Here is a 27,001-nt window from a genome sequence, read left to right on the forward strand (position 1 = left end):
TCTCTTTGTCCCAAGACAGTGAAGAAGCTCTAGGTGTTCAGAGGAGGAGGAGAGAGGGCAGGGCCCAGAAAGAGACCAGCCGGTCCCCACAGACACCTTGGATTGTTTTGAGGCAGCTGTCCATTGTTTGCTTTAAGAAGAAAAGGAGTCGGTTTCCCAGGGAGGTGGCAGAGGGCCGTCATAACAGCCCCTCGCCCTTGGCAAAATAGTGCCAGCCTCCAGCCGGCAGACTAGGAGACTGTGGACAAAAGAACAGGCAAGATTTAGGAGGGGGATAGTCAGAGAGGGGAGGCCTGGCCTCTGTGTCCCCAGCTTCCTTGGCACTGGTGCAGGGGCTGTTGGCCAAGGGGGGTAGAGGAGGGCAGGGGAGTACTGAGACTTGTAAGAGCCAGAATGTGAGGGTGATGCATTGTGACCTCTTTTTTAATTGGGAAGGTGTCACAAAATTCTCAGGTTATTGGAAGGGCCCTTTATGGGGAGACCTGCCATCCCCCAGAATTCAGAGCAGAAGGCCCCCACACTCACCATGCTGGCTCTGCGATCTTCCAGATTTTTCTACGGGCTGGAGCTGAGGGCGGCGGCCCGTCAGAAGGTGGGCCTCCTTGGATCAGGCCCTGGCTGGCCAGCAGGTCAGAGGCCCCTGGGCAACACGGACCGGCAGAGACCTAAGTGCAGGGCAGGCCTTGGTCCTGCATGTCCGGCATCCCTCTCTCCTTAGCACCCTGGTCGCCTCCACTGCTGTATTCCAGGAGTGATTTGGGGACTGTGGGGCCAGTTGATTAAAACAACCGCACGGGTGAAGTTGCCAAACTGGAATGATTATGTGTCTTGTAATCTGACACCTGTCCGAGGGGCTGGCACACAACCTGGAGTCATTCATGGCTCTTTGGCCTCAGAACAGGGGACACGCCTAAGGTGTTGCAAAAGCGGCCTTCCCACCTGAATGACTTCTACCCAGCCAGAGATGTCAGGAGGCTCTCTCTTTCTCTCCTCGCTGCGGGACTTTGCAGTGTGTGGGTGCTTCTGATTGGGGTTGTGGGAAGGTGCTCCGTAGAACCAGTTTGTTGCTATGTGGGGGGCCACAGGATGGGAAAGCTCACAGAGCGGTTTCTGCCCTTGAGAAAATGAGCTACATGCCCTTACCTGGCCCCCAGGTGTAGAGCTGGCCTGTGAGGGGCTCATGCACAGCGCACCTGCCAGCATCCCTTCCGAGTGTTTCTTGCCTGTCCTTCTTGGTGCTTACAGATTTGAATATCTTGGCCTGAGTTGCCCCCTGGTCAGGGGATGGACAGGGTGACATCTTGAACCACAGAACCGGAGAGCTGGAAGGAACCCGTGTAGCTGTCTTCTCCCATTCCTTCATGTTGTGGGCGAGGAAACGAAATTTCAGGGAGGCAAAGCCACGTACCCAAGATCACACAGTACGTTCGTGTCAGATTCCGAACAAATCCAGATCTTCAGTTCCTTGGCTTTGAAGCCCTTCTGGAGACCAGCCTGGGGTAGACGTGTGCCTTGGCCCCTTTGTGCCTGCCATCTCTTTAATTCCCGCGCAACTGTGTGAGGAAACATTTTGTTCCCATTGGACAGTTGAGGAAATCAGAGCTCATGGACATGAAGTGACTGGCCCCTAAATCTTTAATACCGAGTTTTTGGCAGAGTTGGGACTTGACTCTGGTTCTCCATGTGCACGGGCGAATGCAGTACAGGTGTCTAAAGCCCCAGGTCTATGGTCTGGGGAAACATGGCCCATGGAAGACTGTAGTGGTGTCTGAGCAGAAGGGGTACAGATTTAACTGATGGTTGCCCCTGTCTCAGCTACTCAGTATAGTGTGGTCTTGGACTTGTCTCTGAGCAGCAGAGACCCGAGGTGGGTCTGGAGGCTCTCTTGAGCCAACATGGCAGTGGTTTTTAGAACTGGAAGTCTGGGACAGAGCAGGTGAGTTCGGGGGACAGGCTGCAAAGACCTGGGCAGGTGCCTCCCTTTTAAGGAGGACTCTCCCAGTCAGACAGTGAGAGGCCAGTGGGCCACCCTGCACCGGCCTTTCCCTAGCCTGGGTTCCTCTCTGTGCCCCAGGTTTGAATTTCCTTGCTGGGCGCTCAGGTGATGAACCAGGAAAGAGAGGTAGCTGTGTCCACAAGAGCGCTGCTGGGCGTGCGTGCCATGTTGGAGGGGTGATTCCTCGACCCTTCTGGCTCCGCTCTGGACCCCGCTCCTAGGTGGGTCTGGGAGCTCGGGGAGAGGCAGGGGTTGCTGCGGTGCCTGTGGCAGAGGCTGCAGAATCTACAGGTGGAGGCACAGAGGACCCACACCCCCCAGGGGCCGGGTGCAAACTACTGCTGGGCCCCCCATTCACCCAGAGGCAGCCTTAGCTCCCCACCCCACCTCCTCCTGTCCCCTCTCTGGCCACTCTCGCTCTCTTCCACCCATCTCTTTAGAGTCCCATCCTGGTTCCCCTGCCCACTTCCTTTTGCTTTCCTCTGATCTCTTCCTCTCTCTTTCTCTTCCTTTCCCTCTCATTTCCAGCATATGGGTCAAGGCCAGAGGCGGTTTTGCCATGAAGCTAATGCAGCCTGAGCTGTAGACGTCCCCCCGCCACCCCCAGCTGCCGTCTCCCTTGCATAGCCCGTCCAAGGCCAGGAAGGGTCCTAGCGATTTGTCCACGTGGACATATGTTATTGGAAATTGTGCAGCAGTTTTTTGGTATGCTTTTTCTGAAAAAGGGCCCCTCAAAAAGCATCAGGCCTCACAAAAACTGGCTCTCCCTCGGTCAAGAGCACAGGCTCCAGGAGCCTGGATTCCTGTGTGCTCATCCCAACCACTGATTGGGTGACTGGCCATTTTAGTCAATCCTCCTGAGCTTTGTGTTCCTCCTCTGTGAAATGCAGATGATGATAGTACTGACCTCACAAGGTTGTTATGAGGTTTGAATGAGATAATCTCCATCTGGCACGTAAAAAAACACAAAAGCTTCGTGAATGGAGCCGTTATCCTTATTTGTTTCACAGAATATGTATTTGTGGAGCTCCTGCGAGAGCCGGCTCTTATGCTAGGTGCCAGGGATTCAGAGATGAGAGGCACGGGCCGAGCACACACCTCTGGGAGGGGGTACGACGTATCCATCAATCACATTGAGTTCCACAGTGTCCTAGTGGAGGTAGAGAGAAGACTCTTGGGGGGTTCAGAGATCCTTTTTCATCATTTATTGCCCTCCCCTTAATTTCCTTCTTTCCTCTTCTTCCCTCTGCCTTCATTTTCCCCCAGGACATTTTACTTAGGTCATGTTTAGGACAGTGTATTAATTTCCAGTTGTTTTGATCGTACACGTGACGTTGGTATCAGCACCCATCTGCTCCTCCACCCAACAATTAATTTTCTGTGGTGTTAAAGGCACGGTGGTGGGACGCCTGGGTGGCTCAGTTGGTTAAGCACCTGCCTTTGGCTCAGGTCATGATCTTAGGGTCCTGGCATCGAGCCCCGCCTAGGGCTCCCTGCTCCGCGGGGAGTTTGCTTCTCCCTCTCCCTCAGGCCTCCCCTCCCCCCGTTTGCTCTTTCTCTTTCTCTCTTGCTCTCAAATAAATAAATAAATAAAATCTTAGAAAAAAATAAAGGCACTGTGGTTGGAAAAAATAAATAGCTTGTATCTTAGGGAGCCCAGTCTGCCCACATACGGCATTTCTCCTATGAAAGCAGGAGCTTCTGAGGGCAGCAAGCCTTCTAGATCCTTCCTGCTCCACGTGTGTCTTTGGAGCTCCCAGCATTCCTGTGTCACCTTGAGCTTGTTAGAAATGCAAGATCTCAGCACCACCTTTGCCCCGACAGACCTACCGAATCAGAATCTGTATTACAAGATCCCTGGGTGATTCGTATATACCTCAGAGTTTCAGAAATGCGGTTCTAGATCTCTTCCCACACTCAGGAGTGGGTGGAGGCTGTTATTTCTGGAGTGAGCTGAATTTAGAGACTGGAGCTTGCCATAGATGAACCTTTAGGGTTCCTTCCAGCCAGCAGAGTCTATGGTTCTTTCCTCCGAGCCCAAGTAATTTGAGCTCAGTTTCAGTGATAGACCCTTCTGTTGGGGCCCCTCCCGGGAAGTTCCAAGGAGAAGGACCCAGACGGTGGGCATGTGCCAGCAACAGCCTGTACCATCCAAGCCAAAGGCTCTGAAATGCAGCGTGTAGGGAATGCAGTGTGCATCTGTCGGCACAGAAGGGGCGCCTTAGCTCACTGTGAGGTGTGCAAGCGTAGCTTTCTGTTGATTCGCTAACTTTCTGGAGAGGATTTTCACTGCTAACCAACCCTTCTCCCAAGACATGGTTTCGGCCCAGAAGCTGTGGAATTAAGCCTCACCTATCTGCACCAGGGGGGACCTGGGGATGTTGAGAAAGCCTGATCCTGGCGATCTCTGTCAGGTGGGAGCTGACCTTCCTTTAGTGGCCTTCGCTGGGGCGAATTCCACTCAGGCTGGGAGTGTGGGGGTGGGGGCAGTTAGGCATATCTGACAGAAGGACAGGGCACTTTTGCTTCAATAGGCCACAGAAGTGAAACCTTGCTGACACATCTAATGGGTTCCTGTGTGCCAGGCTTTTGTATCTCTGCAAGGAAATGCGTTACCTCAGTTAGAACTCAGGGCCACCCTAGGATGTGAGTGCTGCTATTACCTCCATTTACAGAGGGGGAAACTGAGGCTCAGAGCGTGCTGGGCCCCAGGTTTGTGTAACCTAAGACTCCCGGGCCTTTTCCACTTCATGGGGTGTGGGTGCATCGTGCAGGGAGAGGGTCCACAGTGGCCTCTGAGTCCTCCAGAGACCTTGAAAAGCCACGCAGGCCCCCATAGCACCAGAGCTCTGTGTGGGCCTGCCTGGGCCCTGGGGGCAGTTTCCACATTGCCCATGTAATTTGAAATTGGTCTCAGAAAAACACCTTGTCATTCGGCCTTCTGCCCGCAACTTAGGCAAAGAATGAATTTCAGATTATTGCTGAGTCCTGCCTTTCTTTCCATCTGTCTCCAGAAGATGTTCTTCACTCCACCCTGGAGCAGTGGGTGATTGAAAGAAATAGGGAGGGCAGTGGGGTTGGGAGACATTGCCTTTCATTCTAACTGTGCTGTAGATCTGAGACTATGAGCATATAGAACTTCGATGATTTTTTTTTTTAAGAACCTGGCTAGAAATTAAATTGTATAGATGAACACTTTGTTACATTTATATTCTCAGGATCTATAGCGTGTCCATGGCATAATCACTGTGCACAGCTTTAAATCTGGACTATAAGGGCTCTGTCACTTACTGGCTGTTTCACCTTGGGCACATTCATTAACCTCTCTCTGCCTCACTTACCTCATCTGTAAAATGGGCAACAGTAAAAAGACCCACCTTCTAGGGCCGTTGTGAGAGTCAAGTGACTTAACGTTTGGGGAGTGCTTACTGGTACGTGGTGCGTGGTAAGTGCCACAGAAATACTGCCAGAAAGGTGAACATGAGGATTATTTCAGTCACAGGTTAAATGAGTCATTACCTTCAGAATGTGTTTCTGGATTACCGTGTGCCGTGTATTCACGCATGTCATTCATTCTTTAATGCTTTGTCAGCACGGCGTGTTTGTAATTCCGGTTCCATCACCACCCTTTGCCAGTTGTGTGTGGGGAGGGCAGGACCCTTACCCTTCTGGGCCTCAGTTACCTGCAGGGTACAAAGAGCTGCACAGTCTGCCTCATAGGGTGGCGGGGAGCGTGGGGGAGGAACGTGGCGGGGGAGGCTCTGCCCTCCCCCGTAGCGCTGTCAAGGTAAGGGGCTAGCTGCTGCCTGCAGATCAGGACTTGCCTGAGAATTTCCAGGGCCCGGATGTCATCCCTCCACCAGTTCTGAGAAGGGCTGGACTGTCCTGCACCTGTGCTCCTTCTAGGTCGGTTCTTAGAGCTGCACTGAGTTTTGTTCACCATGTGCTGGGCTCATTCTGTTGGCTCGTTCTGCATCTCACGACCCTTGCAGGAGGTGTCCAGCCCCCACATCTCATTTCCGGCACGCTACTTTTACCCCTCTCCAGGGATGGGATTACAGACTGATCCCTGGAGAGATGCAAAAGCAGAGTGCCTGGTGCAAGCAGGGGCTGAACCAGCGGAAAAGGTGAGCTAGTCAGAGGCTTAACAGGACAACTCCCCTCCCCCCCCTTTTGGCCCAGCTACTTAAGGGTGCCATCTAGGAGTCGTAAATCCCCAAATGACCCAGCTTTGACTTTCTGCAAAGGTACGTTGGTGAATGCTGGTTGATGTGATCAGGGCAGCTCCTGGTTCACCCAGGGAGCCGACAGGTGCAGAGTGTGATAGGCCTCACAGGTGCAGAGGGCATTGTAGCAGAATCTGTGCATCCAGCAAGGAGGCAGAGTATCAGTGTTTCATCTAGCGTTGTTGAGGGAGAATGTGCATGAATTGGTGAGGAAATATCGCACATGTCTACGTACAGAGCTTTACAGTGACAAAGCACTTTTTCTTCTGTGACCTTCAAGATGACCTTGGGCACTTCACCGAAGAACGGAGGCTCAGAGAGGCTGACTGACTTGTCCAGGGTCCCACAGCTACTGAGATGTCCATCTCGAAGTGACCAGTCCCCAACCCCTTCACATGGTACTTTCTTCTACCTTCTTTTGACAACTGGGCAGGACAGCTTTCTGCTGGGTGCTAGGGGTCTACACTGGGTTGGATAGCATCCTCTAAGAATTCATATTCACCTGAATGCTCAGGCTGTGACCTTACTTGGAAACAGGGTTGGCGTAGCTGTAGTTAGTTAAGATTAGGTCATGCTGGAGTAGGTTGGGCCCTTCATCCGACAGGACTGGTGAGAAGAGGCAGGGACGGACACGCACAGAGGAGGGACGATGTGAAGACCCAGAGGGAGGGACCGTGTGAAGATGGGGGGCAGAGATGGTGAGGGGCAGCCGCAAAGCCAAGGGACCCCTGGGGTGACCAGAAGCTGGATGAGGCAAGGCAGGATCCTCCCCTGGAGGCTTCAGAGCGAGCCTGGCCCTGCCAGCACCCTGATTTCAGACCTCCAGCCTCCGGAACTGTGGGATGATAGGTCTCTGCTGTCTGAGCCACCTAGTTTGTGGGCCTTCGTCATTGTAGCCCCAGGACACGAATGTAGTGGCAATTGTCTGAGTTCTATCTTCTTCTCTGTGTTCTTCCTCTTTCCTCTAGAGTTGCCCTGTCCTTCCTCCTCCTTGATGGTTATACACAGAAAGCAGCTAAATCCTGGTAGCTTGTGACCGACGTAGATGGGAGTTTTGATCCTTGACCTCGATCATATTAATTGTGGCAAATTCCCTTGTGTATTCCTGTTTGGCTCTGGCTTTTTTTCAGAGTCCCTTCTACTACCTCAGCTACACCAAGGGTGCCCCTTTCTGCATTGTAGTGTGAGGGTGTCTGGGAGGGGAGGTAGGAGGTGACGTGGCCATCCCCAGGCTTTTTTCTTGCAGCCTGGGACCGGTGGTCTTAGGCTGGAAGCATGGGGTCATGCTGGATCTTGCTCTTGGCCTTCCAGGTCAGGCCGGACCAACACTGCCCAAGGATGGAAGGATGGGTGGAAGCCTGTTGCCGTGGGCTTGTGTCTCGTGGGGGTGGAGGTGCTGGGTTTTCTGCTTTTGTGAGTGACCCCACCAGCCGCAAGGCATTTCCTCCACCAGAGCCATGAGCCAGATGGTTAGAGATGTTTGAGACGTGATGTTTGCCTGGTCACTCTTTCTGTCACTGCCCCTGGACAGTCTCTTTATGCTGGGACTTCCTGCTACCAGTCGTTGTGCCGAGGGTGGGCTGGGAGGGAAGGGGGTTGATGGAGATGGGATGGTGAACTGGAAAGACCAGTGGTTCCATTCGAGTCCTAGCTTAGTGACCTGCTAACTAAAGCAGCCTGAAGTACTTACGGACCCTGCGCCGGGCTTCCTGGGAGGGACCACGGTTTTCTACCTGCAGTCCCAGTGCAGTGCCTGCCACACAAAAGGTGCTTCAGCATTGCTTTTGGGTAAATGTAGCTGAAAACACAGGTCCTGCCACAGAGCACAGTGGTTCTGGCAGGGGTGCAGGGGAGAGGACAGAGACAGGGAAGAGGCAGTAGTTCAGGGGAAGGATGGAGGAAGCCTTCATCAATGCGTGGTCCACAGGGCTGGGGAGGAGGAAGAAAGGGAAGAGGCATGTTCTGACTTTCCACTCTGTTTTGCCCTGTGCTGCCTGCTGTGCGCACCATAACTGCTTCTGTCCTGATAGGCTTGTAGACTCCGTCTTTCTATTCCTGTGATGGCTGTGGAACAGAGGTAACTGGCCCAGCACCCCACAGCCTGTACTGGGCAGGCTGACCTGGAACACAAGCAGGTGGGCAGCTGGAGTGTAGACACTGCAGACACAGAACCAAAAGGACCCACTGAGGGAGGGATTGGGGGTGGCTGAGACTTCTCTGTGGGTGGTGGTGTTGGTGGCAGGCCATTAACAAATGAGTTCATTGGGTTGACCCCGTTGGAAGAGGGAATGCTTTTAGATTGTCAATGTCCAGGCCTTGCCAGATCATAGATGATCATTTATTGGTAACGCTGGTGCCTCTTGCTTGACTGAGTGCTTTCGGGCACGGAGCGATGCTTGAGGGGGGAGGCGGCTTGGCTCCTTGAGGCTACTTGGCCTCCCTGGGGTTGCCAGGTTGCCAACACAGTGCTGTCGTGTGCTAGGAGCTCATTCCCTCACCTGGGGCCCTGCTCCTCCTCCAAGTAGATTTCACGTCTGGCTTGAAAGGCCATCAGTGAGCAGCACTTCATGAATTTCAACGTGCAGACATGATCCTGGATGCCCCTCACACCCCATGGTGTTCATCCTCTCCCATGGCCTTTATCCTCTCCTTGCCCGTTACCCTGAACCAAAGTTCTTGAGCCTGATAGTCTCTGGCCCAGGCCATCCCTTGACCTCATTCTTGCCTCTGTGAATCTCTGATTCATCAGACGTTTACTGAACAGCTACAGGGTCCTGGGGACACGCAGATGAATGAAGTGTCTTTCTTGCCTCCTCAGTTCTTTGGTGGGGGATAGCAGGGTGGGTGGGGGTGGCCTGGCCCAGACATAGCACTCTGATCTCCTGGTGCGTGCTGTACTGAAAGAGCAAACAGAGCCAGAGGTCAGGGCAGCCTCCCCAGAGAAATTAACATTTGAACTGAGCTTATGAAGATGAACAGGACTTGCTCACGTGGAGAAGTAGGGACCCTAAGGGGGAAAAGCAGACTCACAGCACAGAGAGGAGGCTGAGTGTGTTTGGGGAGCCAGCTATTAATTCCACAAATATTTACTGAGCACCTGCTCCCGGCCAGCCTTGTACTGGGCCTGGGAGCATAAGTAATACATGGCCTCCAATATGAGAAATTTACAAGACATCTTCTTTTGTGGGACCTGTACACAGAATGAGGAATTTGGACACAGACCTTGTGTATGCACTAGAAATTCCCAAGGTAGGGTTCTTGAGCCCTGGGATTATGCAAGAGGATCCATTGGGATAAGAAAAAATATTGAAACCTCTATGTATATTTTTTAAACTTAAAACAAGAATTTGAGCTTCTCTAATATTTACTGTATCGGTAGACCCTGGTGCCTGCACTCAGCCCCCGTGTCACGCATGTTGCCTGCAACAGAGAGGGTCTGAGGGGTTCCATGAAACCGGCAGGGGCTCGTCACATCATCATTCAGTTTTAGCATATTGCAACATATTTGCACCTGCTCCTGCAGTGGATTTATGGGTGATCTTATCTGGCTTTAACTAGATTGACCCTCACACAATGGATAAAGGCTCAGCAAGTGGAAAGACATTTGGGGGCTAGAGAGAAGGTGGTAATGCAAGCACAAGTGGACAGCAAGAACATGGCAAGGTGGTTGCTCCCCCACTCTTAAAGGGCTCCTTGTTATCTTTCCACCTCCAGTTAAAAATGGTAACAATCTGATTGTAGTCAGTGGAAGCTGACCAGAAATATTCCAAGTTACCAAGGTAAACTTTGCAGCATAGATTCAAATCTCCTGATGTCAGTAATATTATTTCTCTAAAGGCTTATTGTCTTTTAGATATATCATATACCAGGTATTTCCCTATACCACCATATAATGATGGTGGTACATGGAAATGCAATATACACATACATACATAAAAATACGTATTTAGGGATGGGTACCAACACTTTTTGGTTACTGACAGTGATCAAAGAGGTTTGGACATCCTAGTTCTAGACAGTCAGGAGCCAGTGGAAGTTTTTAAGCAGGAGGTGACTTGTTAATTTCAGAAGCCCCTCCCTGGCAGTCGTGGAGTGAGACTGGGGTACAGAGAATAATAGGGCTTTTGCAGGAGTCCAGGTGAGTGAGGATGAGGTCCTGAACCCAGGTTAGGGGGACAGGAGAAGAGAGAGCAATTTTACATATGAATTAGACTCCCACGACTGGTAAGTTTGGAAAACAAGGCAGGGGGAGGATCCAGGGTGAGTCCCGGTTCTCTGAGTGAGCAGATAGTGGTAGCATTTACCGCGGTGGCGGATAGAAGCGATGGGTGGGTTTGGGGAGGGAGATGAAGAGTCTGAATTTGATCAGGTTGAGTCAGAGATGCCAGGGAGAGCCTTGGATGGAGCTCTCCTGCTTGGTGAGGCTTCTTGAGGTCTCGGGCTACAGGTGCCCCTTCCCCAGGCAGGGCCTTGGTGCATGAGTGCTTGAAGGAAACAAAATGAGTTAATAAGGCGGCAGTGCTGTCTTCTCTCCAGTCTTGTTGCCTTCCCAGGGATCAGATCCAGACTATTCCCCATATTGCACTTCTGGGAACCACCCAGAATGTGGGTACCCCTTGTTTTCTTCCTCCTTGGAGCCATCTTGGGTTGTGGTCAGACTCCTTACTCATGGGACTTCAGGTCAAAGTAATTGAGAAAGTCTGATGAGGCTGGGTGTGTCCTTGCTCTCATCTTGTGGTGCTAAGATAAGCAAGTGGAGGTCAGGGAAGGTGCTGGGTGGGGCAGGATGGGGTGTGGGTGCCGTGTAGACGCCAAGGCAGGGACAGGTGTTGGATCACTAAGGCTCCACGGGGGGCCATGCTCTAGCACAGAAACATTTCATTCTGTCCTGGTCTGGTCATTTCTGAGTTCAAATTTCCACACTGCCCCAGTTCAGGATGTGCTGGTCTGAGAGTCCACCTAGGGTTTGACGTGGAGAAGGCGAGCAGTTGTATTAGTGATGCCTCTGAAGATGGCACCCAGAACCACCAGCGTGCCCTTCTGGTGGGATCCTGGGCTCTGTGTGTGTGTGTGGGGGGGGGGCGGGGGGACGGGCAGGGCGTGTAATGCTGATGGGAGGCTGGTGGCTATCTCCTCCCATTTTATTTTTTTTAATTAAGTGTTTTTTTTTTAAGATTTTATTTATTTATTTGACAGAGACACACAGTGAGAGAGGGAACACAAGCAAGGGGAGCGGGAGAGGGAGAAGCAGGCTTCCCATGGAGCAGGGGGCCTGATGCGGGGCTCGATCCCAGGACCCTGGGATCATGACCTGAGCCGAAGGCAGATGCTTAATGACTGAGCCACCCAGGCGCCCCAGGCTTCTCCCATTTTACTATTTTTCTTTGGAAGAGAAAAGAAGAGAGGTAGAGATAGACCAAAAAAGGGGGGAGGGGCTTAAGAGAATGGAGTAGATTTAGAAATAAAGACAGAAAAATGATGCTGAGAGGAGAGAAGAGACAGAGAATAGGAGAGAAGCAAGGTTATCTAGAGAATCACCTGCTGGCAGAAACAGAAGAGTGGAATTGAGACTGGGGAAAGGAACACAGAAGGCATGAGGAGGCAGAGGCCGGGGTGGGGGGTCAGAGCCATGAGACCTGCTTGGATGAAGCGCTCGCCCCACCTTTCTTCTTTCCCCACCCATCTGCCCCGTTTCCCGGATTGCAAAGTCGGAAGGGGTCGGAGCTGAGCTGCGCGCAGAGTCCCACCACCTGCCTGCCTTCGTTCCTGACACCCAGCTGGGCTGCAGGAAGAGGTGAGAGCCATCGTCACCTTTGCTGCTGCTGGGGGCAGGGGGCCCTCAAGCAGGGTCTGGTGAGGAGCCAGGCTGACCTGTGGTCCTGGCCCCCCTGAGCTGAGGGGGTGCCTGCCTTGATGTCGTAGCTCTGGCTGTTTCTCCTGATTGCTTTTTGTTGCGATGGAAGAGAATTGAAAGCCCACGTGATGGGTGGTCACACGGGACCTTACAGTTCAGGAGGGAGGGCTGGGACCAACCGAGGCCGTGCGTGGGGTGGAAGCACCTTGTAACTGTCATGCTGTGTGCATAGTGAGCGGCAAGCTTGCCCACCAGCAACCCGGCTGTGGGCTGCAAAAGCGGGGATCCTCAGCATAGTGAGGGTTGGTTTTTTGAAGTGAACCCATAATAGGAAGAGAAATGGCATCTCAGAGGCCCAGAGAACAGGGGCCTGACTCTGGCTTTGTCAGTGGCACTAACATGTCTAGGCAGAGAAAGTGTCCTCAAAAGGGGATCCCGGGCATAGAGGAAGCAAGCTGCATAGATGCAGACAAGCCCAGGTCAGAGGCCGGGGCCTGGGGTTGGGGAGGGGGAGGGGTACCCTAGTGGAGGCCTAGTGGAGTTTATGGGGCCTTTTCAGAGCTCAGGTGACATTGTCCCTCCCACCCTGCCACTTCCCTTGATCTGATTGTGTGTTCATTTGGTACCTAGTCACTGATTTGGCTTCCGTGGGACATTGATGCCTGGAAGAAGACAACCTGGGGTGGGCACTCATTACGCTGGTCCCTGGAATAATTTACTATTAAAAAAATCAATACGTTGGCATAATAGTAGCAAGAAATGCCACTGACAGAGTGAGCACTTACCAGACTCTGCTAAATGCTCTATGTGAATGTGTCATCTGATGCTGCCAACAATCTTGGGAGGTGGGCATTCTTTCCTCTGCTTCGTAGATGGGAAGACAGGCCCAGATCTGGGGTTTGCAGCAAGCTCTCAGAGGCCAAAAGCCTGGTCTCATCACCCTTCTCTTCTTGGAGGAGCTGGGGGTGGGGATGATGCTGGGCTCCGAGCCCAGGCCCAGTGCAGCCTGAGTCATCCCCACCGAATGTGGGCAGTGTGTGTCTGCCACTGAGAAGGTGGTACAGAGAGTCCCATCTCTGGACACACAGGGCTGGGGCCAGATGCTGGAACCAGTGACTCAGCAGGAGTGGCCTCCCTGGGAGGCTTTGCTGGCCCGGGGGCCTCCCCACGGGAGTCCCCCAAACCTGCCGCCAGGACCACTGTGACAGCAGGACACAGGGCTGGATTTGCAGCACCAGGTGCTTACTCTGTCCCTTAATCTTGGATCAGTAAGGGAAAATTAAGGACCAGCATGAATGTCTGCCTAGGGATCCAAAGGATGAGGGCAGCTAAGCAGAAGAGGAGGTGATGTGAGGGCCAGTGTCTGCCATCAAGGCTGGCTGAAAAAAAATTTTGAAGCCAGATTGGAGCCAGCATTCCAGGGGGCCTGGGGCTGGCAGGGAACCAGAGGAAGAGAGGGGAGAAGGGGATTGCTAGAGGTAAAGAAGAGGGGCCCCTGTAGACTATGGCTGTGTAGACAGGGGCTCTAGCCAACCAGTGGCGGCTGCTTTCACCCCACCTGGGAGGCAGGGGCACACAGGATCCTAAGCTGGGAAGGGAAGCGAGGCAGCCCGCTCTGGGTTTCCACCAGGAATCCTTCCCAGCCCACTTGCTCCCTGTCTAGCCTCCACTGGCGGCCGGGGAAGGGAAGTTGGTGATGGCATTAGCTGCCACAGAACCCTGACTCATGCCTTCCAGAACCAACAGATCTTATTTTCCTATTTTCCAGGGCTGTCGTTGGCACCCAGGGTTCATTGCAAGAGGGCTATGGGGGAGGTGGGAGAGGGCGTTCACACTCAGAGCACAGAAAGGGGCTGGGACTCCTGTTGCTGAAGGAACACACCTGGGCTTCCCTCTGCACCCCTGCTCACCAGGGCAGTCGTGAGATGAGTTGTTGTCTAAGCTCCGGGTGGAGACTCCAGGCAGGCTCCCCGGGGAGAGGCACTGGAGTGGGGGTGGCCCTGGCGGCCTGTGAGGGCCCCCGCTGCCCCTCCTCCTTGTCCCACACAGGTGGGTGTACAGGTGTGTCTGCCGGGGCGGGGCAGCCTCCTCCGCTCCCCAGGCTCCCAGGCTCTGGGACGCAGAGATAAAATGCTAATCAAATTCTTCTGGGCCTGCAGGTTCTTAGCTTGCTGCACACAGCAAGTATTCTCCTTCCAAGCTCCCTGCCTTACAGGGAGTGGGGGGCGGGGTACTGATCCTCTTACCTAGCAGGGTTGAGTACCTTACCCCGTGCCCCCAAACCTGGGGGCTCTCAATGGCACTCCAAGGTTTTATCTGCGCCCAGAGTGAGTAGGGGAATCCAGATTGTTTTTCCAGGCAAAGCAGCAAAAGAATGGAGATAGAGCTACATCTAGAAGGCCTGCTGAGACTGGGGGATCCTGATGGGACCCAGTGCATCCAAAGGCCCATCATATTCCTTGTCTTGGTGTTGGAGCTCCCATGACTTATTTTTTTGTATTTTTATCAATGGCAGCAAACATTTGTGCAGTGCTTTGCAGTGGGCAAAATTCTTCCACGGGTGTTCTGCTGGAATCCTTAAAGCAATCCATGAGGTAGGTCATATAAGACTGGTCGTTGCCCCACATGAGAGAGGTGACCCCTCGGTAAGTGCCCGAGCCAGGACCCAAACAGGTCTGAGGGTCCCGCACTGGGAGGACCCCGCCTCTGCAGCTAAGGGCTGGGCCTGGTGGGAGGAGCCGGTGGGGGCCCCCCCTCCTTCCCCAGCCTCACCCCAGCTATGCCAGGGGCTTTGGTACATGTCTGTTCAATTTGAAACTTGCCCTATTTTGACCTCTGCTGCTTCCCTAGAGTTACCAGCGAACCCTCAGAAGCACAGTGCTCGGCTTGAGGGACAGGGAAGTGGGGGAGATCCTCTGAAACCACAGCCCATCCCCTCTGCAGAAGGCTGCCTCCCACCCCATTTCTGCCCCCAGGCCCCAAGGCTGGGCTCTTGGTCAGATCCCAGAGCCATCTCACCGGAGGGTTGTACTCAGAACTCCTGTCCTTGAGTCTGAGGGAGACCCAGCCCCACCCGCTCTCAGCTCCCCAACTCGCGTTAGTAGACACGCCTACACCTGAGTTCCTCAGGGTCTAAGTTTTCTCACATTCTTGCAAGTGTCTCTGGTTTGGTCCCTATTCTAAGCCCTGCTTCTAGGACCCTGCACTCAGGCCACCCTGATCCCTGACACGTGCCTCTCACCCGCCTGCTGGGCACCCCATCCTGAGGTCCATTATTTCTCCTTCTGCCCGCAGCTGCCCAGGCCTGCATTGCCCCATCCCTGGGTCCCTTTCCAGCTCTGGCCCCTTCCCGGCAAGCCTGGCCCTGGGGCGAACTCTGAACCCGAGATTGGGCTAGGAGGAGAGAGAGCTGAGTGGACGGAAGGACGGACTCAGGAAAGGGGGACAGTGCACCACCTGGGCGGATGCAGGGAAGCCCTAAAAGGGACCCAGCAGCCGAAGCGAGCCAGGGATGGCGGCCCCTCTGCTTCCGGGGCCCTCCTCTCCTGGCCTCCAGCGTCACAGTCCCCGGAGCAGGGTGCCTGGCCCCGGGCCGTCAGCTCCTGACATATTTTTAAAAAACAATTACAAAAGTTCTAATTAGGGAGAACCAGCTCCCAGCTAGGTCCTAGGGCCCTGGTGTTGAATCCCCGGCCTGTGATGACTCTACGCTTGTGGCCAGCTATCAGATCATAGGCTTGGATCAACCGAAGATGGAATCAGAATTACTTATTTTTAAAGCATTCATGTTTAATTCACAAAGATTGCACCATGGAGCAGACCTTATGGGGGATGACTGGACGAAGGGAAATCAGAGTGACTTTGGGCCTGATTCACATTTGACTCCCGTCCAACAGGTTGGCCCTTTCCGATGGACTGTTGGTGTCAATGCATATGGCTCCCACACCAACGGATTCCTGCTTGCGTAGGCCTTGCCTTTAAGTTGTGGGTGCTTCAGGTCTCTGTGCTTGGAGCCGTTATTCATCAGGCAGGAGGCCTCAGCCCTGTGCGGCTCTGGTGAGTGCTCGGCACACTTTCCTCTTGTTATGGTTAATCATTCTAGTGATAGCGTTCCCTCAGACTGCTGGGAGGGAAGGAGGTGGGGAGAGGTTGGTGCTGAGCAGATTGTAGGGTGCGTGTGTGTGTGCGTGTGTGTGCATGCATGAGGTTGGGTGGGGAGGAATAGGGTAGAGAGAGTCAAGATGCCATGCAGCTTGGAGGTTGTTGGGGAGTGATTGGGAGTCCGCCCCCTTGGATGGACAAGCCAGCTGGGCAACAGCTGTTTTTCCTGGAGAGGCCTGGGTGGCCCTAGGCACTTCATCTGCTGCTCTTCTGTGGCTCTAGGCATGGGGGGCCTGCCACCTGGCTGGTCCCGTGACCTGGGACTGGGGTTTCTTGGGGAGGTGGGTGCTCTCATATCTCACCCACATTCAGTTTAGAAGCCCATGGGAAGGGTGTGCTGTCCGGCCGGCATTCCTAGGCCTCTTTTCCCAGGGGCCTCAGTCTGTTCTGAAGTTAGAGTGCTGGGTAGTTCACCTCTGGCCTCCTGATCCTGCCACCTGTGTGGACGTGCTAGCTGCAGGCCGACTCCGGCTCTCTCCTCTCCATTCTGCTCTGAGCTTCTCATCCCCTTCCTCCTCCTCTCCAGAGCTCCCATTCTGGGAGAAAGACTCCTCTGTGATGTCAACATGAGTCTGAAAGGCCCCTTTCCTTTCCTAAATCCACACGCGAGGACCCTTGGTACCTTTCCATTCGCGGCAGCGGGAGTTAGTCCTCCACGGCCCGTGTGCGAGGAGGTAGGAGGAAAGAGGAAGGGGCAGCGTTATTCCAGCTCACCATTGTCACTGCCTAGACACTCCACCTCCAAGTTCACATGAAAGAAAGCCCTCTCACCTCTGGGAGTCGAGCCTTTGGGCAGTACCCTCTGTGACCCCTCCTGTTGTGTTTCTCACTGCTGGCCCCGTCACTTTTCCAAGGAAGAGTCTGGCATCTCCTCTAAGTCCAGGCCCCTCCCTGGGTGACAGGAACAGATGCTTCCTTGACCAACATCTTAACTTTCTATCTCTTGACCAACCTTCACCCAGACCGCAGCCCAGCCTCCCACCCTGTTGCCCTTGGCTTGGTGTCCTCTTGGCCCTTATCAAACTCGGGCTCCAGTTGTTCCCCCTCCGGCTATGCTCTCCTGTCTCCCACCTTCCACTCCCTTGCCTTCATCACGCCTGCTCTCAGTGTCCTAAAGATCCGGCTCCCGGACCAGCCGGTGTATCTCCATCCAGCAGCCCCTTCTTGGCTTTGCCCTCTGTCTTCTCCCACCCAGCCTCCAAGGCCAGTGCCCTCAGCACACCTTGCTCTCGCCAACACCCTCGTCTTTGTCCTTCTGCCGCACCTGGCCAGCCAAACGCCAACCCTCCAGCTACCCACGCCTGCCCCTGGGACGCTGGAAAACTCCTTCAGCCTCATGGCTGTGATCCCAGCAACAGCATTGTCTCCGACCCCCAGCTGACCTGTGCCCACTCCCCACGGATCCATGGTCCGAGCTCTCCCTGTATTCCCTGCCACCCACGTGGTCCGGCACAGCTCCCTTCCTTCCACGGGGACTGCTTCTGCCGAGGCCTGGTGTCCTTGGTGTTGTGACCCACTGCCAAGTGTGCGATGGCCTCATGGGACTTCTTTGCAGAGTTCACCTGTCCCCCTGGAGCCTTTCTGCCACCGTGATTGCCGCCGCCTCCTGGTTGCATCTTCTCTGTCTCCTCCATCACATGGTCGGCATTCCTTGGAGCTCCCGCTGTGGCCCTCTCTTTTTCTTATATTTTCTCCTTGGGGACTTTGTCCACGTCCAAGGTTGCGCCTGTCACCTGGGGGCTGCAGTCTCCCAAATGAAGTTGTCTAGTCCAGAGAACTCTCCAGGTGATAAATCTGTATTTCCGTTGCCTGGGAGATATCTCCTCTTGAGGGTCCAAAGGTACCTGGAATCCAACAGGGCAAAATGAAATTGCCTTCTCCTGTGACCTCCTTTAGCTCAGTGGCACCACCGTCCGCCCTGTTGCCCATGTCTGCATCCCAGGAGTAAGCAGGGTCCCCCCTTCCTAACTCAGTGCATATAGCTGATCCCCAGACTGTGCTGCCTCCCCAGCACGTTGCCCCACACCAGGCTCCCCACATCTGTCTTCAGGATGGCACCTCTGGCTCCTGAGGGTCTCCTTAGCTGGCCTTGCTCCTTACCAGTGTGTCCCCACACTGTGGGCGCAGGGGCCCTTGTGAGCAGCCAGTGTGATCAGGGTCTCCTTGATAGGCAGAAAGGCCCCTGCCCCTGGTGACCTGCCCGTGGCCACCACTTGACACTCCCAGCCTCTGACCACACAGAACCTTCAGTGCTGTCTCTCCTGCCTTCAGCCCAGAGTGCTTTCTTCCTTGAGCACCTCCTCTGCACAGCACCTGACTACCTAGTCATCCTTTGCAACTCAGTGCACATGTCCCCTCATCCAGGAACACTTCTGTGACACCCCCCTCAAATCTGGGGTCTCTGCAGCCTCCGGTGCTCTCAGAGCCCCCATACTCACCTCTTAAAGCACCCGTTGCACTGTAATAACCACTGTAATAATATATCCGCTCCTCTGTCTCCCCCAGCAGAGATCTGGGGCTTGTATGCATGGCCTGTTCATCAAAACAATGCTTAGTGATTATTGAATAAATAATCAAGGTGGACTTCTAGGAGAGGCAGTTATTAAGTGGCATTTTCTAGGCAGCTGTGAAATGGTGTGAAAAGGAGGATATGAATGAATGGGTAGAGTGGGGGGTGGGGGTGGTCTTTGACTTCTTCAGGAGTTAGGGGGGACAGGGAAATGACTATTTGGTAAGGGGAAGGGGACAGCAGTGGAAGGCATGCCTCACTGACAGACATCACAGCACAGGCGGAACAAAGCACAATGGTTTGCTCTCCCGGATTCCAGGTGGCAGGGCTGGGGCTCTGTGCACTACGGAGTGAGAAAGGCAGTTGGAGTAGAGTAGCAGGTGCGCTCTTTTAGAGACCCGGAGGGAGGGCGCGCCTTTGCCATGCTCACGGCCCCCAGAGCTCATCCTGGCCCTGGCGCCAATCCCAGGCATCTCGGAAGGCCCCAGGATTTGAGGTGCTCACTCACAGGCTGCCAGGCCGGCGTTGGAAGCCACAGGTGGGAATGTCGGGCCAGGGACACGGGAAGCGGGGACAGCTTTCTCTTTTCTCTGAGATCTGAACAGATGTGGAGACTACCAACCATCCCTGTCAGGGGAACCGGGTCTGGAGTGGGATGTTTGAAACCATGGGTGAGATGAGCCCTCCTAGTCCCTTCGAGGCCAGGGAATTACAGACTTGAGCCTCCACGTGAATAAGACCCTGGTTAAACACATTGCTGTGGGTGGGCGTCAGACATCTTTGTAGGATGTCCAGGGACTGTTGCCTCTGGTTCCTGGGGGTGGGGAGGTGCTGGTGGCCGCTTCAGCCACACGAGGGCGCACAGGCTCCAGGAATGGTTTCTCAGGGCTGGGCTTCCCGGCAGGGGCTGAGGAAGGTATCCCAGGAGGGGTGGCCAGAATGTGAGAGCAATGACTGCCGACGGGACACCAGGACTGCACTCTGACCTTTCAAAATCATGCTGTCATTGTCCCCAGCACTAGGGCTATTCACTGATTCATTCATTGATTTATTTATTTTTACATAGGCTCCATGCCCAGCATGGAGCCCCATGGGGGGCTTGAACTCAGGACCCTGAGATCAAGACCTGAGCTGAGATCAAGAGTCGGACACTTAACTGACTGAGCCACCCAGGTGCGCCTCATCAGTTTATTTATTTAAGAAACATTTGCCCAACAACAACAACAAAAAAGAAATATTTGCCCAGCACCTGGGAGGGGCCGGCTCTGAGCTGGCAGGCTCTGTGGATACAGAATCAGATAAGCCCACCGGGATGTTGGGGGAACACACAGCGTGGCATGGAGGCTGACCCTCCAAACTGAAGTTTCCAGGTGACATATATGTGCTGTGAGGGGGCACCCTTGAGGAATGTTGATTCTGCTTGGGACTTGGGAAAAGGCTTCCTACTGTCAGGAGTATTTGCTATGGGTTTTGCAGAGTGAGTAGGAATTCAGTAGGCCAAAAAGTTAGAGAAGAGGCCATCCCAGCAGGGGAAAGTCTTGAGCTCAGGCCTGGAGGCAGGAACCCACTGGCCTGTCCAAGCTGGCTGGACAGGTGAATGTCCGGTGGGAGGAGGCTGGCTGGCAGAGGGTGTTGGCTATCAGATTGAGGGGAGAGATGGGGAGAGAGGAGTCAGGGCAGATCCAGGTTTTACGAGGCCGGAAGCTTCTAAGGTTTTGGAGGCTTCTTAGAACAAGAATACAAAACTAGGTAGAGAGGCTTGGAAGGGTCCATGTAAGGGGGAGGCCTGAAGCTTCAGCTTATTAGCTGCCTGGAAACCCCCCTGTGCGTGGGAGGCATCTTTCACATCTTCTCTCCTTCCTTTAAGATTTCCTGCTGGCCCTTTAACAGCTAGCTTCCCATGGGCAGCAGAGAGCTTCTGCTTTCTCCCTCCCTTCCTGGGTGCCCTGGAGCCTCAAGCAGTGGTACAGGCTGGATTCAGGGAACCGGAGTCCGGGTCTTTTCTGGAGGTAGGGAGGCAGCGCTGCTCGGCTGGGGTTGGGGGTTGGGAGGTGGGTGGGGATGACTTTTCACACTGAGTCTATGCAAATAGTGGCCTGCCATTTTTCCACGGGGCGCCTGTGTATCTGTCCAGCAAACTGCTGTGAACACCTGAAATAATTCACAGGTGCGGAGGATTTTCTGTTTGTCAAGCACTTTTCACACCTCACCACATCCCAGTGAGGCAGGTAAACTGTTTCTCTCCACAGAAGGCTCATGATTGGCCCCCGGGTACCTGGCACACTGAACCATGGCAGGTGGAGTGCAGACTTCGTGCTTTCCTTGGTTCACCCTGATGCCTCTTTTCGCTGTAAGCTCGCCAGTATTTCAACCCGAGACGGCCTTCCTTGGGCCCCTGCACGGGGCCGTGATTCACCATAGAAGTGAAACCACAAATGATGTGGCTGGCTTTGATACCCCCCCTGTGCTGCGGGGTGTTCTGATGGTAAAGGCATGCACAGGTAGGGTGGGGCTGATGGCCTTTCTGATCCTGTATCTGCAGTGTGGTGAGAGTTCTCACCTTTACCCCCTTCCTGGGCTGATGGGAGAGCTCACACCTGGATAAAATCTCCATCTCAGACTGTCACCTGTACAACGGATCTCTGAGACCCAGCACTAGATCTGCAAGATCTTCTAGGTTGTCTGAAGCCTGTGTTTAATTTGAAGGTCTCAGCGAGGGGAGGGAGAAGAGAGGGGAGGGGCCACTAATTCCAGCAGCTTTAATCAAATAAGCAGTACTGAGCATCTGCTGTGTTAGACACTGTGCTAGCCCTGTAAGGATGGAGCTGAATCAGCCATGCCCCTTGTGCTTGTGGCTTACTTCAGCATCTACCTGTGCCGGGCATGGAGCTGGATGGCGACATGTGGAGATGGATGAGCATCCGTGTGCCTGTGTGTGAGAAGCTCAGAGTCTCTTTCAGGATGTCAGCAGAGAACAGGAAAAGGCATAACACAGTCTGTACAAAATTGGGAGGGACAATTTTTCTGCTTCTCATGCCACCAGCTTTAGTGAAAGCAATGGCTTTGACCTCCCTTGAATCTTTCTTGGCCCCAGACACGGGCAAGGATGAGCCTCCTGCCATCCTCACAGAAGTGTGCAGTAGACCCCTCCTCTCTCTCTCTCCTGTTTCCCCTTTATGGCAAAAGCATATTTCTGCTCCTGGAGAGGTTCTTTTGCAGGGACTTGGAGGAAATACATGGGATGGAAATGGATCGGGGAGGTCAGTGGAGACATTTCCTCTGAAGGGTACACAAAGCTTTGGGAGCCTCTGGTCTGGGGTTCAGTACACATCAGGGTGATTAAGGCAACAAGGGAGAGAAAAGGGGGGAATCACCCAAAGATTCAGGTGTTTCTAGATTCATCAAGGCCATATCCAGAAAACCCCAAAGCCTCTGAACCTCAATCATACAAACAGCCCTGGTTTATTGTGTTTTTTGTAATTTGCGTGAATCAGCCTGTGCTGTGGCTTGGGTGAAAAGGATGCTGTGGGGCAGGAGGACCCCAGGGGTGCTCAGAACAAGTACCTGCCACTGTGTGTGTGTGTGTGTGTGTGTGTGTGTGTGTGTGTGTGTGTGTCTGTCTCCTTCTCCCCCTAAAGGTCTGGCAGACACCAACAAGAAGAGTCAAAGAGTGAAAGCCTCCTTGCCCCTGAACTTCCCCAGCAGCTGCAGGAGCCTGGAGACAGCAGGGGTGACTGATGGTTGGTGTGGGTGGCTGGCTCCACACTGGCTCCCAGTGCCCCAGCTTGCCTGAGCTGTGCATGACTTCTGGTCCACTTGAGCTGAGGCCTGGCTTTGTCTGGGGGGGCGGTGGTGCTCAGCACAGGTACTCCTGGTTGGCCCTGGGGCATCTGTTCCTTGCAAGCTTTGGAGTCTCTGGGGCCACCCCATGCCTTGGGACATTAGCTGGGAGAAGGAAGATGCTCTGTGATTCCCCAAAGCCCTTTTGTCTTACCTCGCGTGAGTCTTGCAACAATGCCATAAGGTATATATCATTCATTAGCTCTTCATTTGACAGAAGATGAGCTTGAAGTTCAGAATGGCTCGCTGGTGTGAGCTAGGGCTGGGGCTCCATGGCACGTCCCTCTGAAGGCAAGCCCTGAGCTCCTTCCGGGACTCTGAATAGACTTTACAAAGCCTCCCTGTAACCTTCTCCTCCTGAGAAGCCTGGGCCCTCCAGCCCCTGATGCAGCATGGGGTGGGATGAACCCCGTGGCACAGGTTCTCCTCAAACCCTCCTCCCTCAGCATCCAGCGGGGGCAGTACAGTTTACACAGAGTGAGTGTGGACAGCCATCCGGGCAGGTATAGTTAGTGACTAATGTAGACCTGGAGTTGCCCAGCTTTCTTTTCTTTTTCTTTTTATAAGGAAACTTTTTTTTAAAGATTTTGTTTATTTATTTGACAGAGAGAGACACAGCGAGAGAGGGAACACAAGCAGGGGGAGTGGGAGAGGGAGAAGCAGGCTTCCTGCCGAGCAGGGAGCCCGATGCGGGGCTCGATCCCAGGACCCTGGGATCATGACCTGAGCCGAAGGCAGACGCTTAACGACTGAGCCACCCAGGCGCCCCATGGAGTTGCCCAACTTTCTTGATCCTGCCTCCCATCTGTAAACAACTTTGAGGGTACAATTTTGAGTGATGTCTGTGTATTTGTAAATTATATTTGTATTGTGCTCTAGTACATATGACCATTAATAAAGCACACATCAGTTAAAGAGAAGGAGGGAACAAACATGCAAGAATACGGGAATACCGCTTCTTTTGAAACACTCCCAGATGGCGTCTTAGCTTCTCTCTCTGCACCAGCTTTCTTGGCCACCCCTTGAGCCGTCCCCCGCCTCTGGCTCACTGTGGCATTGTCCCCCATTGCTGCTAGTGTCAGAGCTGTGGTCACGCTGCTGCCCTTGGGGGAGGGCCCTCGTGCCTGCAGACCTCTCATGTCCTCTGTGTCAAGGGACCACTGTCTCCTGTTGCTACGACAGTTCATGCTTGCCATGCCCCATGGAAGGTTTTGTGAAATAGCCCCCCCCTTTTTTTTAGCTAAGATATATTTGTTACAAAAGTAGCATGTTAGGATTATTGACAAAGCTGTTGTGGTTTTTACTTGCTCTTTTTTGCAGCTCTTCAGTTTGGCGGTAGGCATGAGGTTGTGGGCGGAAGGAAATATGAGGGGTGGTTTCCCCTGCCCCCCTTCCCCCCCCCCGCCCCGGCTCAGGCGACCCTGGCATTTTGTTCCTTTAGGACATTTTCCTTTCTAGAAGGCATCTCCGTCTCTTCTGGGATGGCCTGGTGTTTGGCTGTTACTCATATGCTTAACCCAGACCTGTGTCTCACCCTCAAACCACATGTACTATTATTTAATATTTTTCCTAAACCCGAGTTAATTCTTGAAATTAAATTTCTTATTTCTTTAAACTTGTCCTAAGCAACGAAGTCCACAAAATCCAGATGCAATGTGCTAATTGCTCTTCTTAAATGCGTTGAAATAAATGCCTGACTATTGAACAGAAACATGACTCTCCACTACAATCACCTCTGATTACCAGTGGGTGCACCCACGCTCTGGGGAGCACTGATGTGGAGGGCTCGAGGGAGAGTCCTTGGCCAGGTTCCATCTGAGCCCGAGGGCCACCTCCTAAAAGACCTCTGACAAGACTTGAAACACTCAGGGATGCTTTCTCCGTTCCATACCTGCTGAGACACAGACCCTGTCCAGCAAAACTTAGGCACTCAGACTGGTGCCCTGGGGTGGGGGCGGTGGGTTACAGTGATTCCCTCCAGCCCTCAGCAGCCATTTGCTTAAGTGAATGTAAAGGAAATGTGGCTTGACTCCCCCCAAGGTGAGTGACCACAGCTTACACTCCAAACTGGTGGCCGCTGAAGTGTTTTTATTTGCTTCCGCTGTTCATGGGGACTGGGCTCTGCAGGCAGAGACAGGATCTTCCCCATCTCTCCCAGCCCTTGGTGTCTGAGTAGGACAGTCCAAGGTTGGGGGGAGGGGTGGATTTCTGAGATGACTGGGACTGGCTGGGGGATATATTATATATGCCTCCCCCTGGATGATGGGACACCACCAAGACTCTGTTCAGGGAACTAGACCTTCCGGGTGTTATTTGTCAGGAAGGCTCTAGAATGCTAGCCTCTGCACCCTGACTCAGGGCCAGGGCTCCGTCTTTGTAGCTTTTCTCTGTCTCTGTCGTCAGACACCCATTGATTGGATCACTTCCCTCAAGATCACCACAGCAAGGGGGTCGCTAACACTCAGCAGTCAATTTACCCCGAAGGCTCACTTATTAGAAATGAGGATTGCTTCTAATTTTCTCATTGACCTTATCTTGTTCAGAGGAGTATTAAAACGAAGTGTTCTTAGGACTGGAATCTACCAAGAAATCTAAAATGTTTATTTATCTTCAGGTCTTACTCAAAACAATACATTTCCAAACCTAAACATCTTTGTGTTTAACCTTAAGTATACTCACTATGACTCTTACCTTCTTCCTCTTTAGTGTAGATACCTGGAACTATTTCTTTGGGAAACTCCCTATACTGATTCTCCTAGAAGAGACTTTGGTGGACCCGTTGCCCTGTCCTGCAGACCCAAATGGTGGCAGAGAGTCCCCTTGGGGGCTTATTGAAAATTACAGATTCCTGGGCTCCCATTCTGCAGAGTTGGAGGAGACAGATCTGGAATGGCTTCCAGGTAGCTCTCTTCTTGGAAAGATCCTTAGGGGACTCTGAAGTATTTGGGACCACCTGGTCTACAATGTTCCAACTTGCCTAAATTGCAGGGAAAACTTGACTCAAGCTGGGGCCTGTGATACACAGGGGTGTGTTGAGGTACAGGGCTGAGTAGGCAGGGAAGCAGCTGATGTCAAGATTGCATTTCTTCCTGGGCAGTTGGTTGCCAGGACCAAGAGGTTCTTGAGGTCTCCTACTCCATAAACCCTACCATGAGCGTCAAGTGTGATGCTTATCTTCCTGTGAAAGGAGACTGTATTTGTCTAATCTAAAAGTGGCATCAGATCATGTGGCATTACTTAAAGAGCAAGGGGCCCGACAGCCTTGTTTTATGTCATGTGTGATCGTGATCTATGTGGAGACCATTTCTGCCCACCGTCATTCTTACATTAGGAACAGAGGCAGACTAGTGAACAGTGTGGGCAGATGGCGATCACTGTATGGGCTCACATGGCTTGGTGCCTAGCTGATTTAACCTTTATTCCATTCTTTCCATCCAGTGTCATGGGTAGTGAGCAAATCAATGTGTCTAGGTTTAAAAAAAATTTTTTTTTAAAGATTTTGTTTATTTGTTTGATGGAGAGAGAGCACAAGCAGGGGGAACAGCAGCAGAGGGAGAGGGAGAAGCAGGCTCCCTGCTGAGCAGGGAGCCCGACGCGGGGCCTGATCCCAGGACTCTGGGATCATGTCCCGAGCTGTCAGACACCCAACCAACTGAGCCACCCAGGCACCCCTAAAAAAATAATTTTTAAATTCACAGCAAAATTAAGAGGAAGATACAGAGATTGCTCATGAACTCCTGCCCCCCCACGCACAGTCTCCCACATCAGTGCCCCCACCAGAATGCCACATTCGTTAACAACCAATGAAGCTACACTGATACATCATTGTCACACAAAGTCCATAGTTTATATTACATAAACGTTCATGTTGCAAAAAATTAAAATGGTATGAAATTGCTGATATCTGTTTTGACTTAGAAAAATGGCAATTTTATAGGGTTCAATTAATACAAGGTAAAATTTGAAAATCCTTCTTTACTCCTACCCTACTCCCACACAATTACAGTGTCTTTTATGTGTGTGGGCTCGCCTGTGTATGCATACATATATATATACACACACACACACACACACACACACACACACGGCATCTCTTTTGCAATTTGGATTGATCTTTTAAAAATGGAATTGACTATGTTTTAATTTGGCTTATAACTGAGGAGTTAATTGAAGTAAAAAAAAATACAGTTGACCCTTGAATAACATAGGTTTGAACTGTCTGGATCCACTTATATGCAGATTTTTTTTTTTTTCCTGCAAAGAGCTATACTGTTTCCACTTGCTTTCCGGTTTGGTCGAGGTTTAAAAAGCTGCCTAGCGGCTGCAGGGAAAAGCTCAGGCAGAAGCCCCAACAGCAGGGGGTGCAGAGGGACCCCCTCGAAGGCCCGGGCCCCTGGGGGTTGCCCGTCTGCCGG

General features: G+C 52.9%; 1 protein-coding gene across 1 annotated transcript in view; it reads left to right on the top strand.

Annotated features, from left to right (window-relative positions):
- The first annotated feature begins 472 nt into the window (after positions 1 to 472).
- SMIM35 (small integral membrane protein 35) overlaps positions 473 to 27,001 on the top strand; it is a 57,717-nt gene continuing 31,188 nt past the window's right edge. Inside the window, exons 1-4 of the mRNA XM_088017516.1 lie at positions 473 to 592; positions 6,044 to 6,123; positions 6,179 to 6,243; positions 20,637 to 20,755. Of these exons, the coding sequence (XP_087873642.1) occupies positions 473 to 592; positions 6,044 to 6,123; positions 6,179 to 6,243; positions 20,637 to 20,755 (384 nt within the window). The remainder of the gene's footprint in view (positions 593 to 6,043; positions 6,124 to 6,178; positions 6,244 to 20,636; positions 20,756 to 27,001) is intronic.

This window comes from Eumetopias jubatus, unplaced genomic scaffold (genome assembly GCF_037043125.1).
Source record: "Eumetopias jubatus isolate StellerSeaLion01/CBP00866 unplaced genomic scaffold, mEumJub1_p1.0 scaffold_13, whole genome shotgun sequence".
In the NCBI taxonomy this organism is placed as follows: domain Eukaryota; kingdom Metazoa; phylum Chordata; class Mammalia; order Carnivora; family Otariidae; genus Eumetopias; species Eumetopias jubatus.